Source organism: Crinia signifera, chromosome 9 (genome assembly GCF_055691185.1).
Source record: "Crinia signifera chromosome 9, ASM5569118v1, whole genome shotgun sequence".
Taxonomy (NCBI): Eukaryota; Metazoa; Chordata; class Amphibia; order Anura; family Myobatrachidae; genus Crinia; species Crinia signifera.
Genome location: NC_139225.1, coordinates 17,446,483 through 17,460,466, shown reverse-complemented (window position 1 = coordinate 17,460,466; position 13,984 = coordinate 17,446,483). Strand labels below are relative to the sequence as shown.

At 51.0% G+C, this 13,984-nt stretch overlaps 2 protein-coding genes across 2 annotated transcripts in view; both read right to left on the bottom strand.

Annotated features, from left to right (window-relative positions):
- The window catches only part of LOC146036515 (extracellular calcium-sensing receptor-like), a 43,441-nt gene extending 39,095 nt beyond the window's left edge, over positions 1-4,346 (bottom strand). Inside the window, exon 1 of the mRNA XM_083160495.1 lies at positions 4,266-4,346. The gene's annotated coding sequence lies outside the window, so the exon portion shown is untranslated. The remainder of the gene's footprint in view (positions 1-4,265) is intronic.
- An 8,048-nt stretch (positions 4,347-12,394) lies between these two features.
- On the bottom strand, positions 12,395-13,342 carry LOC146036495 (olfactory receptor 2G3-like). The gene has a single exon (XM_083160481.1). The coding sequence runs from the start codon at positions 13,340-13,342 to the stop codon at positions 12,395-12,397; it is 948 nt and encodes a 315-aa protein (XP_083016607.1).
- Between the last annotated feature and the right edge of the window lie 642 nt (positions 13,343-13,984).

The following is a 13,984-nucleotide window of genomic DNA, read 5'->3' as shown; positions in this document are numbered from 1 at the left end:
TGCAGCCATTTCCTCCCTGACACATCACTTATCTCCTGATATACTCTGTGCTGCTGGGGGACACTGCTCCTCCCACTATATAACTCTCAGTCTGTGGCTTCCTGCTGCCCCCATTCCCCATCTCACATCATGTCACTGCCCCTGCCACATGCAGCCCTGTCCTCACTGTGACATCACTCATCTCCTGATATACTCCGTGCTGCTGGGAACCCTGCTCCTTCCAATGTATAACTCTCAGTCTGTGACTTCCTGCTGCCTCCATTCCCCTCCTCACATCATGTCACTGTCTCTGTCACATACAGCTCTGTCCTCACTGACACATCACTCATCTCCTGATATACTCTGTGCTGCTGGGGACCCCGCTTCTCCCACTATATAACTCCCAGTCTGAAGCTTCCTTCTGCCTTCATTCCCCTTCTCACATCAGGTCACTGCCCCTGTCACATGCAGCCCTGTCCTCACTAACACATCACTTCTCTCCTGATTTACTCTGTGCTGCTGGGGACCCTGCTCCTCCCACTGTATAACTCTCAGTCTGTGGCTTCCTGCTGCCTCCATTCCCCTCCTCGCATCATGTCACTGCCCCTGTCACATACAGCTCTGTCCTCACTGACACATCACTCATCTCCTGATTTACTCTGTGCTGCTGGGGACCCTGCTCCTCCCACTGTATAATTCTCAGTCTGTGGCTTCCTGCTGCCTCCATTCCCCTCCTCACATCATGTCACTGCCCCTGTCACATGCAGCCCTGTCCTCACTGACACATCACTCATCTCCTGATATACTCTGTGCTGCTGGGGACCCTGCTCCTCCCACTGTATAAATCTCAGTCTGTGGCTTCCTGCTGCCTCCATTCCCCTCCTCACATCATGTCACTGCCCCTGTCACATGCAGCCCTGTCCTCACTGACACATCTCTCATATCCTGATATACTCTGTGCTGCTGGGAACACTGCTCCTCCCACTATATAACTCTCAGTCTGTGGCTTCCTGCTGCCCCCATTCCCCTCCTCACATCATGTTACTGCCCTGTCACATGCAGCCCTGTCCTCACTGACAAATCACTCATCTCCTGATATACTCTGTGCTGCTGGGGACCCTGCTCCTCCAACTATATAACTCTCAGTCTGAAGCTTCCTGCTGCCTTCATTCCCCTCCTCACATCATGTCACTGCCTCTCTCACATGTAGCCCTGTCCTCACTGACACATCACTCATCTCCTGATATACTCTGTGCTGCTGGGGACCCTGCTCCTCCCACTATATAGCTCTCAGTCTGTGTCTTCCTGCTGCCTCCATTCCCTTTCTCACATCATGTCACTGCCCCTGTCACATGCAGCCCTGTCCTCACTGACACATCACTCATCTCCTGATATACTCTGTGCTGCTGGGGACCCTGCTGCTCCCACTATATAACTCTCAGTCTGTGGCTTCCTGCTGCCCCCATTCCCCATCTCACATCATGTCACTGCACCTGTCACATACAGCTCTGTCCTCAATGACACATCAATCATCTCCTGATTTACTCTGTGCTGCTGGGGTCCCTGCTCCTCCTACTGTATAATTCTCAGTCTGTGGCTTCCTGCTGCCTCCATTCCCCTCCTCACATCACGTCACTGCCCCACATGCAGCCCTGTCCTCCCTGACACATCACTCATCTCCTGATATACTCTGTGCTGCTGGGGACCCTGCTCATACAAGTGTCAGTGGCAGGTATTCAATGCGGCAGGTGAAGGGGTTAAACAGCGAGGATTGCAGAAAACCAGCGATCCTCGCTCTTTAACCCGCTCGCCAGCCACTCGCCCTATTCAATGTTCTGTCACAGGACGGCGAGAATTCCCCAAAACAGCGAGACGCTGCTTCTGGAGCCGCATATGCCAATTCCCTCTCGCTCAAAAAAGGGAGCGATGGGGAATTGGCGTATGAGGGGGGTGCGTTGAATACTGACAGGGTGAGTGGTGACAGCGAGCAGGAAGCCCTGCTCGTTGTCGCCGCTCGCCCACGGCATTGAATACACCCCAGTATGTGGCTTCCTGCTGCCTCCATTCCCCTCCTCACATCATGTCACTGCCCCTGTCACATGCAGCCCTGTCCTCCCTGACACATCACCCATCTCCTGATATACTCTGTGCTGCTGGGGACCCTGCTCCTCCCACTATATAACTCTCAGTCTGTAGCTTCCTGCTGCCTCCATTCCCCATATCACATCATGTCACTGCCCCTGTCACATGCAGCCCTGTCCTCACTGACACATCACTCATATCCTGATATACTCTGTGCTGCTGGGGACCCTGCTCCTCCTACTATATAACTCTCAGTATGTGGCTTCCTGCTGCCCCCATTCCTCTCCTCACATCATGTCACTGCCCCTGTCACATGCAGCCCTGTCCTCACTGATACATCACTCATCTTCTGATATACTTTGTGCTGCTGGGGACCCTGCTCCTCCCACTATATAACTCTCAGTCTGTGGCTTCCTGCTGCCTCCATTCCCCTCCTCACATCATGTCACTGCCCCTGTCACATGCAGCCCTGTCCTCCCTGACACATCACCCATCTCCTGATATACTCTGTGCTGCTGGGGACCCTGCTCCTCCCACTATATAACTCTCAGTCTGTAGCTTCCTGCTGCCCCCATTCCCCATATCACATCATGTCACTGCCCCTGCCACATGCAGCCCTGTCCTCACTGACACATCACTCATCTCCTGATATACTCTGTGCTGCTGGGGATCCTGCTCCTCCCACTATATAACTCTCAGTCTGTGGCTTCCTGCTGCCCCCATTCCCCTCCTTACATCATGTCACTGCCCCTGTCACATGCAGCCCTGTCCTCACTGACACATCACTCATCCCCAGGGGCTGGCTGGCAACTTTTAGCCTAGGGGGCAAGTCCAGAGCACTGGCCCATAATCAGCCAAGTCACCGTCGGAAGGAATGCTTTTGCGCGCCGTAGGCGCGCCGAAAAATTAGGGGCGTGGCCTATCATAAGGGGCGTTGCCTGTACCATGATTGTATTGTGTACCTGCAGATTGCACATTTTAGCGAACCTTGTAATACCCATTACACATAAAGCCACATGCCGTAATGCCAATTACACATTACGCCCAACACTGCGATGCTAATTACTCAATACACCGCACACGGTGATGCTAATTACACATTATGCTGCACACCTTGATGCCCATTACACCCCATACTGTGATGGCAATTACCCAATGCTCCCCACACCGTAATGTCCATTACGCCCCATACCATGATGCCCATTACACCGCACAATGTGATGTCCACAGTGCCAGATATGCCCCCACAGTGCAAGATATTCCGCCACAGTACCAAATACACATATGCCCCCACAGTGCCAGACACAAATGCCGCCACAGTGCCAGATATTCTGCCACAGTGCCAAATACGCATATTCCTCCACAGTGCCAGATATGCCCCCAGAGTGCCAGAGACACATATGCCCCCACAGTGCCAGAGACACATATGCCCCCACAGTGCCAGAGACACATATTCCCCCACAGTGCCAAAGACACATATGCCCCCACAGTGCCAGATATGCCCCCACAGTGCCAGAGACACATATGCCCCCTCAGTGCCAGAGACACATATTCCCCCACAGTGCCAAAGACACATATGCCCCCACAGTGCCAAAGACACATATGCCCCCACAGTACCAGATATGCCCCCACAGTGCCAGAGACACATATGCCCCCACAGTGCCAGAGACACATATGCCCCCACAGTGCCAAATACACATATGCCCCCACAGTGCCAGATACACATATGTCCCCACAGTGCCAGATACACATATGCCCCCACAGTGCCAGATACACATATGCCCCCACAGTGCCAGATATGCCCCCACAGTGCCAAATACACATATGCCCCACAGTGCCAGATACACATATGCCCCACAGTGCCAAATACACATATGCCCCCACAGTGCCAAATACACATATGCCCCCACAGTGCCAGATACACATATGCCCCCACAGTGCCAAATACACATATGCCCCACTGTGCCAGATACACATATGCCCCCACAGTGCCAAATACATATATGCCCCCACAGTGCCAGATATGCCCCCCACAGTGCCAGATACACATATGCCCCCACACAGTGCCAGATATGCCCCCACACAGTGCCAGATATGCCCCCACACAGTGCCAGATATGCCCCCACACAGTGCCAGATATGCCCCCACAGTGACAGAAACACATATGCTGGGGTGAGGGAGGGGGGGGGGGGGGGAGCGCTTACCCACTTGCTAGCTGCGGGCCGTGCTGCGGCTGGATCAGCTTCTCCAGCCCTCCTGCGCTGGCCGCGGCTTCCAGAACACGGCCGCGGCTACAGGAAAATGGCCGCCGGCCTCCTGCACTGAGAACATGTCCTCAGTGCAGGGGGCCGGCGGCCATTTTCCTGTAGCCGCGGCCGTGTTCTGTAAGCCGCGGCCAGTGCAGGAGGGCTGGAGAAGCTGATCCAGCCGCAGCACGGCCCGCAGCCAGTGGGTGGGTAAGCGGCCCGGGGGGCATATGGCACTCTGCCCCCCGGCCCAGCCCGCCCCTGCTCATCCCCTGATATACTCTGTGCTGCTGAGGACCCTGCTCCTCCCACTATATAACTCTCAGCCTGTGGCTTCCTGCTGCCTCCATTCCCCTCCTCACATCATGTCACTGCCCCTGTCACATGCAGCCCTGTCCTCACTGACACATCCCTCATCTCCTGATATACTCTGTGCTGCTGGACCCTGCTCCTCCCACTATATAACTCTAAGTCTGTGGCTTCCTGCTGCCCCCATTCCCCTCCTTACATCATGTCACTGCCCCTGACACATGATGCCCTGCCCTTCCCAGTACACCAATCAACTCCTGATATACTCTGTGCTGCTGACATAATGGAAATGTATGCTGGCTATGGAAGAAATGTACCTGAATTAATACCAATGGTGCCATGGAGGCTGAAAGTATAGCCAAGAGACAGGTAATGAGGTGCAGATGGAAGCAGAGCCGAATTTCCCATTAGGCACGTGAGGCACGTGCCTAGGGGCGGCACATGTTTGGGGGCGGCACTTGGATGCCTGTGATAGTGCTGTCAGCCCAAAATGTACCTATAACTGCAAAATATCCACTGTACTGTACTATATTCCATCTTAAATATAATGTAAATGGATAGGACATGCAGATACTGCCCCTGTAAATTGTCCTACTTAGTAAATATGTATTCATAATAAAAGAACATGACAAAGTTAGTGGCTTTTTTTATAAATCCATTATATTGGCTATTATCAAATGAGAGCTTATAAGTAATCAATAGAAATAATAAACAGGGGGTGGGGGGCGGCATTATTGTTGTGCCTAGGGGCGCCGTCATCCCAAAATCCACCCCTGGATGGAAGCAGCAGTAACTGGCACTAATGGAATGCAGGATATGGGATTCATGGCTCAACAGAGTGCTGCCACCTAGTGGTAACATGGTAGAAAGCTGAGCATCCTGACTCACTGTATTTTCATACAGATGCAGACAGGCTTATCTATCCACCCTATGGCGCATACATTGATACAGTAGGTGTGCTGCCCTGGTGAAAAGGTGGCATATTATGTCGAAGGGTGGCACATTGTGGTTTCATGTGGTGTATGGAGCTTACAGTGAATGTACTACTGATGTTTGTCCACCAGATGCCGCTTATAAATATCACCATTGCATATGCCTTAGGTCTCCAATGACATAGAGTACATTGATTTAGGGTAATATACTTTACTGTATGTTAAATGCATTATACAGGTGTAGCAGCAGCAGACACACAGTGATAACATGCTGAATACAGATCACATGGATGCAGGGCTGCAGGTCGCTTTACAAATTCACTAGAATCATAATTATGAATATTATCATAACAAAATATTCTCTTTCTCTGTGCTGTTTCAGCATCCGGGATGTCTTGCAGCCAATAAAATTCACAGAGTGTTACTATATCACTGCAGGTGATTATCATCTGAATCAGTGGCTTTCTTGGCTTAGGGGGTTTGCTGCTGGTTACCATATCCTTTCCTTGTGGTTCGGTTCCCACAAAGATCACAAGGTGTACACTTTTGACAAATACTGTAATGTAGAAATGTGCACTGTTGTCAATTTCATTCTGGACATGTTTTACATTTTAAGGCTCATTTCAATACACACTGCAACTTGTGGTGCTCACAAAGCATTTCACCCAGTGAGCTCAGTACAGGTGCAGTCATTTGCAGCTACCCTGCTGAACTGTTTTCATTCTGTCACCTCCAACCGTGCTTTGAATTCTACTGTTACTCTATGCTACGTCCCCAAACATGCTAAACTGCCTAATTGGAAAGTTATAAAGAAACCTCTTTTTACAGAAGAGATGCTCACCAAGCATTTCACACAGTGATCTCAGTTCAGGGGTGCAATCATGTCTGGCAGGGCCATAACTAGGGGGGGGGGGCTGGGGGGGCTGGGGGGTCAGGCGCCGCGGGCGCTGCATGGGGGCGGGGGGGGGGTTGTGAGGTCCGGGCAGCTTGGGTCCAGGGACAGGCAGCGGGGGTCGGAGGACAGGCAGTGGGGTTCCAGCCAGGGACTGGTGTATCCGCTGTAGCGGCAGCTTTCACTCTGTCTCCTAGCACTATTTGCCTGGCGGCGGGAAGCGCTGATAACTTTGAAAAGACTTGCCGGACGCTGATTGGCTGAATTCAGCCAATCAGCTTCTGGCAAGTCTTTTCAAAGCCCTCACCCGCCGCCAGGCAAATAGCACAAGAAGACAGAGTGAAAGCTACACCAGTCCCCGGAACCCCGCTGCATGTCCCCGGACCCCTGCTGACTGTCCCCGGAACCCCGCTGGCTGCACACAAGTATGTTGTCAGCGGGGGGTCGCCCAGCCTCCGGCGCCAGGGGCAAGGCAGTCATTTGGTGTGTCCCCCCCCCCCCCCCCGTCATGTTTCAGCCCTGTGTTTGGCTTCCTTGCTGAACTCTTTCCATATTATCATAAGTTACTGCAGGCACATCCGACCATGCTTTGCCTTCTACTGTTAATGTCCCCAAGCTGCAATGGATGCTGCACTGCCTCAACGAAAAGTGTTAAAGAGACCTCCTTGTCTGTGTGCATAACATTACATGCACTACGGTATGCGGTCATAAGGTCGACAGTGTCTAGGTCGATTGTCTAAAACTCAGCCACTATTGGTCAACAGTCAAATGGTCGACATATGAAAAAGTCAACATAGACACCAAAAATTTGAAAAACTCATGTCGAATTTTTTTCCATGATCACCATTTTCATGTAACCCATTTGACCATGGCAATCTAATTCTGGTCGACCTTTTGACTGTCGACTAATAGTTGTCGACCTATTCACTGTCGACATAGACACTGTCGACCTAATGACCCTTACCCATGCATTACAGGTGTAAGTAATTACTACAACTTATTGCGAGTATACGTGGCATAGTGTTTAAGGCACAGGTGTCAAACACAAGGCCCGCGGGCCAAATCCAGCCCGCCAGACCTCGTCATGTGGCCCGCGCAGCCGCCGCCACCCACCCCCGCCTGGCGCCGATTACATTACTGCGGAAGCCATCACAGTGTGAGTGTCACATCACATTCAGTGACACTCACATGACGACTCGAGACTGAGAGACATACCTAACAACTTGAGGAAGCCGGGTGACACCGTCACTCCGCCGCGACGCTCGCTGGGAGGAGGAGGGAGGCAGGACAGTGGACACAGACTTGTTAGTGTCACTGTGTGACGTGCCCAAATCCTCCCCGGCTCCTCCTGCGGGCAGTGGCTACGGCGCTGCCATGTGTGACACACGCCCGCCTGACAGCAGTGCCAGTGACACCGTGACATGCATGCTGCTGCGGCTGCCTGACGGACTTGGACGCCGGCCCGGCGGTGAGCTGCCTCCTGCCTGTGGTGCCGCACTGCGCAGCAGTGGCATCAGTTGGTTCAGTATATTTACTGTAAGTTCGGCAGTGGGGTGGGCTCAGTTGTGTTGTCTCTTGTTGTCCAGACCAGTCTGTCCAGTCCAGAGTCCGTGGCCGGGCAGGCAGATAGCCAGGCCAGCAGCACACAGCCGCAGCCTGAGCCCACAAATCTGCAGTGTGGCTGCCTGTGTCCAGGGTCATTATCATTATCTGTCCCACTGTCACCACCAGTCCAGAACTCTAGCGAGAGTCCTGCGAACCCAGAGGCCCAGGTCACCTGCTGGGCGATCTGACGTCACGTCACTGTGCCCTGTCCCAGGCCCCCAGCCAATCTCCCTGCTAGTTATTACTTACATTATTACAAAAAACAGTAATAATTGAATGCAGTGACAATAATTTATGATAATAAAGAATGGACACATAGTCCTACAGATACAACCGGCATTTTGAGGGTGACCAAACTGCTGATGCGGCCCCCGATGAATTTAAGTTTGACACCCCTGGTTTAAGGCAACGTTTTACAATGCCAGCACCCTCTGTTCATGTCTGGGTAAGACGCATTGGTGGTTGCAAATCTTTTTCATTTAATCATCACAGCACTATACATTATTGTTAATAATAATAACAATAATAATAATATTTTTTATAAATTGTATTATTATTGTTATTAGTATTAGTATTATTATAAAATGATGCTCATGGCTTGTAAAATGTCATGTGATGGAGTTGGTGGATGGGGGGAAGATGGAGTTGGTGGAAAGGGGAAAATGTGTTGGTGGAGAGAGGGAGATGGAGTTGGTGGAAGGAGGAAGATGGTGTTCGTCGAGAGAGGGAGATGGAGTTGATGGAAGGGGGAAGTTGGTGTTAGGGTAAGGAGTAAGATGGTGTTGGTGGAGAGAGGGAAATGTAGTTGGTGGAGAGAGGGAGATGGTATTGGTGGGGAGAGGGAGATGATGTTGGTGGAGAGAGGGAGATGGCCTTGGTGAAGAGAGGGAGATGGAGTTGGTGTAAAGGGGAAGATGGTGTTGGTGGAGAGAAGGAGATGGTGTTGGTGGAAGGAGGAAGATGGTGTTGGTCAAGATAGGGAGATGGTATTGGTGGAGAGAGGGAGTTGGAGTTGATGGAAGGGGGAAGATGTGTTGGTGGAGATGGTGTTGGGCTAAGGAGGAAGATGGTGTTGGTGGAGAGAGGGAAATGTAGTTGGTGGAGAGAGGGAGATGGTGTTGGTAAAGAGAGGGAGATGATGTTGGTGGAGAGAGGGAGATGGCGTTGGTGGAGAGAGGGAGATGGCGTTGGTGGAGAGAGGAAGATGGTGTTAGTGTAAGGAGGGAGATGGTGTTGATGGAGAGAGGGAGATGGAGTTGGTGGAGGAGGAAGATGGTGTTGATGGAGAGTGGGAGATAGAGTTGGTGGAGGGAGATATTACTTGTAGAGGAAAGAGATGATGTTGATGGAGAGATCGAGATGGTGTTGATGAAAGAAGGAAAGAAGAGATGATGTTGGCAGAGGTAAGAAGATAGTGTTGGTTCGGAGAGAAAGATAAAGTGGGTATAGGAAGATGGAGTTAGCGTAGGGTGAAAGATGGAGTCGGTGGATAGAATTAATATACATAGAAAGATGGAGGGTTACAAGCTACTGCCATAGCTTGCTTATGTTTTGTCTTGTTTTGTTTGTACCAGCTTTCCAGGTTTTCTGATGTAACCCTGGTTGTAGAAAACCTGCCTAATGGGGTCCTTTGTCCCCCAATCAAGAGGGGGGTACTGTTACAATCCACCATCTCTGTTAAGGCCCCCATACACTAGGGCGACTTGTCCTTAGGACAAGTCGCCCCCGACTTCCCCCTGAGCTTCCCCGGCTGCTCCCCGGGGGAGCTTGATTAGATAGGCACTTGATGTGCCATTTTTTACATGTGATAAATCGTCTCGATTTATCACATGTAAAAAACCCGGGGAGCAGGGGGGGAGGGGGGGCTACAGAGCAGGGCTGCTGGTGGGAGCAGGGGGGGGCTGGGGATGCTGCAGGGGACACAGGCGGCATAGAGCCGGGCAGAGGGAGCCGGGAGCTGTCAGTGCTAGAAAAAAAAGCCTATACAATGAATGGGTAGCCTGTGATTGGCTGAGCGCTCTCTCAGCCAATTGCTGACTGGCTGAGAGAGCGCTCAGCCAATCACAGGCCGCCCATTCATTGTATGGGCTTTTTTTTTTTATTCAGTACTGACAGCTCCCGGCTCCCCCTGCCCGGCTCTATGCCGCCTGTGTCCCCCGCAGCGTCCCCAGCCCCCCCTGCTCCCTCCACCGCCGCGCCGCCCCACTAGGTCCCCAGTCGGGTGGTCGGACGTGCAGCAGGTCCGACCACCCGACGCAGATCGGATGCACACGGGACCGCGCATCGGATCTGAGGGGACATCAAAACTAGCCGATTTTGGTCCGATTTCGGCCAGATCCGACTGATCTGGCCGAAATCTGACCAAAATCGGCTAGTGTATGGGGGCCTTTACTGCAGTCTGACTTCTGTATGTGTAGTCACACGTGTTATAATTAGGCCATTAGCTCTCTTCCTGTGTGTCTGGTTGTCCAGCTGCGTAATAGCGGCTGTTTGTCCTTTTTAGTTGTTTTCATTGGGAGTTGCAGTAAAGTTCTGTTTGTCTTGTCTGTCTGGTTCTTCCTCTTCTGTCTCTGGGCGGTATTCAATGTGATTACCGGCGAGGTGCAGCGAATCCTGTTTAGGATTCGCTGCACATTCGCCACGTTCGGTATTCAACGAGTCAGGGGCTCGCTGCCCCTGACCGGCGAATATGAGCTCCTGCGGCGAACGCCGCAGGGAGCCTGAGGACGGTGGCAGGCAGGGAGATGGAAGTCTCTCTGCCTGCCCCAGAGCGTATGTGGGGGGGAGGTGGGCTCCCTGGGTGCCAGCAGGGGACCGGGTATATTCACTACACCCGATCGTGCATACGTAACGATCGGGTGCAGTGAATATATGAATATCTAATGAGCTGCTCGGCTCCGGCGCCCCCTGCTGGCTGCTGTGTAAAAAAAAAAAATTTTTTTTTTTTTTAAATTAAATATATATTCATGTGCTTACAGCACATGAATAAAAATAGCATGCCCCTCCTCAGAATAAAATTCCTGATTTTTTTACACCAAATGTAAAAAACAAAACACTTTATTTTAAAAGTTCACATTCCACTTCACCATAAAAAGATAGCGATTGCTACTTGGTGAATCATGGCGAAAAAAAGCTTCAAATGTATTCGCCATCTGGTCATTGAATAGGGTGATTCAGCGTTTTAGTCAAAAATTCGCCAAACAGCACAAATTCGCCATAAAAACATGGCGAATCAGGCTCATTGAATACCGCGTTTTGACTGTCGGGATCCCGACTGTCAGGAACCCGTTCGGCACCCGTGTTTTGGCACTAAGTTCAGCCTGGGTAAGCCTGCTGTGGAGAGGTTAGGATTAGGCTGTGGAGGATGATAGGACTAGGCTGTGGGGGAGGGTAGAACTAGGCTATGGGGGAGGGTAGAACTAGGCTGTGGGGGAGGATGGGATTAGGATGTGGAAGGGGAGAGTAAGAGGGTTTAAAATACCCAAAAGCCATCCAAATTATCATTATTGTAGGTTGATAACTCCTTATTTAACCACGCATTTTACCACCACCAGCTGCAATTGATGGTCCGCTACCTTTTTCTTCAAGTGTTCATGTGTTCCATGCACCTTTTAGAGTGTACTCCTCTTTATAGTGGGCCAAATAAGCTTCTGTTTCATGGAATTGTATTAAGGAGGTGATTCTGATTAGTTCGGTAAGCTGCAAAGTTTGCAGCTTCCCAAGCACCTGTGAGGCCGCCTCACCGCCGAATCCCCGCGTGTTACATAACGAAGACACAACTCCTCGCATTTTTCCGCTGCAGGAGAAATCAGTCAATGGTTGGCGACCATAAATAAAAGTCAGTGGAAACTGACTTTTATTTGCGAGCGCCGGGATGAAGATGGGGAAGGCGGCTGACATCGAGTGATGTCAGCTGCCCACCCCTGGCACACATTGTCCTGCCCGTGCACCCATGAAACGTTGGGCGTTCCCATGGACGGCCCCCTTCCTCCGCCACCATCCGCTCCTGGCCTAACCCGATCCCTGCGAACAGCTCAGCGACTATGCAAATCGCCAAAGCCATTTGTAAGAGGGACCCGCATTTCCACATAAAAGACCATGCGCATGCACGGAATCCTAAACATCGCTACGGGACCGAATTCGCCCTGTTCCCAACAGATTAGAACAAGGGCCTAAATGTGTTTTATGTTATGAAGAATAAGCATTTATAGATAAAAAGTAATTACGTACCCGAATACTGTTAATTATCAGCAATGTAGGCCAAAACCTGTAGCAGATATACTTGTTTTAGTTATTATTTAATGATTATTCTTATTTATAGTACAGTTTGTGCTCTTCACACCTCGCTCCTACCAAGTCCTACCGGGATTTTGGAACATAACTATTTTTCTCAAGGCGCGTTTCACATCTTTGTTCCGAAGGCTGTAGATGATGGGATTTAGAACCGGTATAACCATACAGTATATGGCAGAAATCACACTGTCCATCTTCTGGGAACCATTGGAATGGGGCAACAAATACATGAAGATGAGGGCTCCATAGTACATGGTGACCACGGTTATGTGGGAGCTGCAGGTGGAAAACGCCTTCAGCCTCCCAGATAACGATGGAATTCGGAGAATAGCTACAGCTATAAAGACGTAGGTGACCATAATAAAGGTCATGAACCCAAGCCCAAATAGTGAGGCAGAGGCGGTAGTCAGAAACGTGTTGAGCGAGGTGTCACTACAAGACAGCTGTAGTAGTGGCTGGACCTCACAGTAAAGTCGATTGATCTGGTTGTAGCCACAGTAAGGCAGGAGCGATGTTGGGAGGGACTGGATGATGGAGTTGGCAATTCCACTGGCCCACGCTGTAGATGCTAACTGGACACACATGGCCTGATTCATGATAATCCTGTATCTCAAGGGAATACAGATGGCAACAAAATGGTCATAGGCCATGATGGCGAGTAGAACGCACTCGGTGGTAGCACACAAAGTGAAGAGGTAAACCTGAGTGATACACGCCCAGAAGGAAATGACGTAACTTTGCCTTACGATGTTGTTGAGGATGTTAGGCACGGTCACAGTGGTGTAGCACATCTCCATGATGGACAGGTTGGCCAGAAAGAAGTACATGGGCATGTGGAGGCGGGCGTCTGAGACAATAGCTGTGAGGATCGCCACATTGCCAACCATAGTCATCAGATAAATGCTCAGGAAGGCTAAGAAAAAAGCTGGAGAAAGCTGAGAAGAATTGTAGAGACCCATGAGAACAAAAATGGTGGTCATGTTGCTTTGGTTTCTGATAGCCATGGATGGTTACCTGAGGGAAACATGCATAGTTTGATATGATGAGCACCACACAGATACAAATATTGTGCATATTCCAACTGAGGCAGCAGGAAGCCACAGACTGAGAGTTATATAGTGGGAGGAGCAGGGTCCCCAGCAGCACAGAGTATATCAGGAGATGAGTGATGTGTCAGTGAGGACAGGGCTGCATGTGACAGGGGCAGTGACATGATGTGAGGAGGGGAATGGGGGCAGCAGGAAGCCACAGACTGAGAGTTATATAGTGAGAGGAGCAGGTTCCCCAGCAGCACAGAGTATATCAGGAGATGAGTGATGTGTCAGTGAGGACAGGGCTGCATGTGACAGGGGCAGTGACATGATGTGAGGAGGGGAATGGAGGCAGCAGGTAGCCCAAGACTGACAGTTATACAGTGGGAGGAGCAGAGTCCCCAGCAGCACAGAGTATATCAGGAGATGGGTGATGTGTCAGTGAGGACAGGGCTGCATGTGACAGGGCAGTGACATGATGTGAGGAGAGGAATCAAGGCAGCAGGAAGCCACATACTGACATTTATATAGTGGGAGGAGCAGAGTCCCCAGCAGCACAGAGTATATGAGGAGACGAGTGATGTGTCAGTGAGGACAGGGCTGCTTGTGACAGGG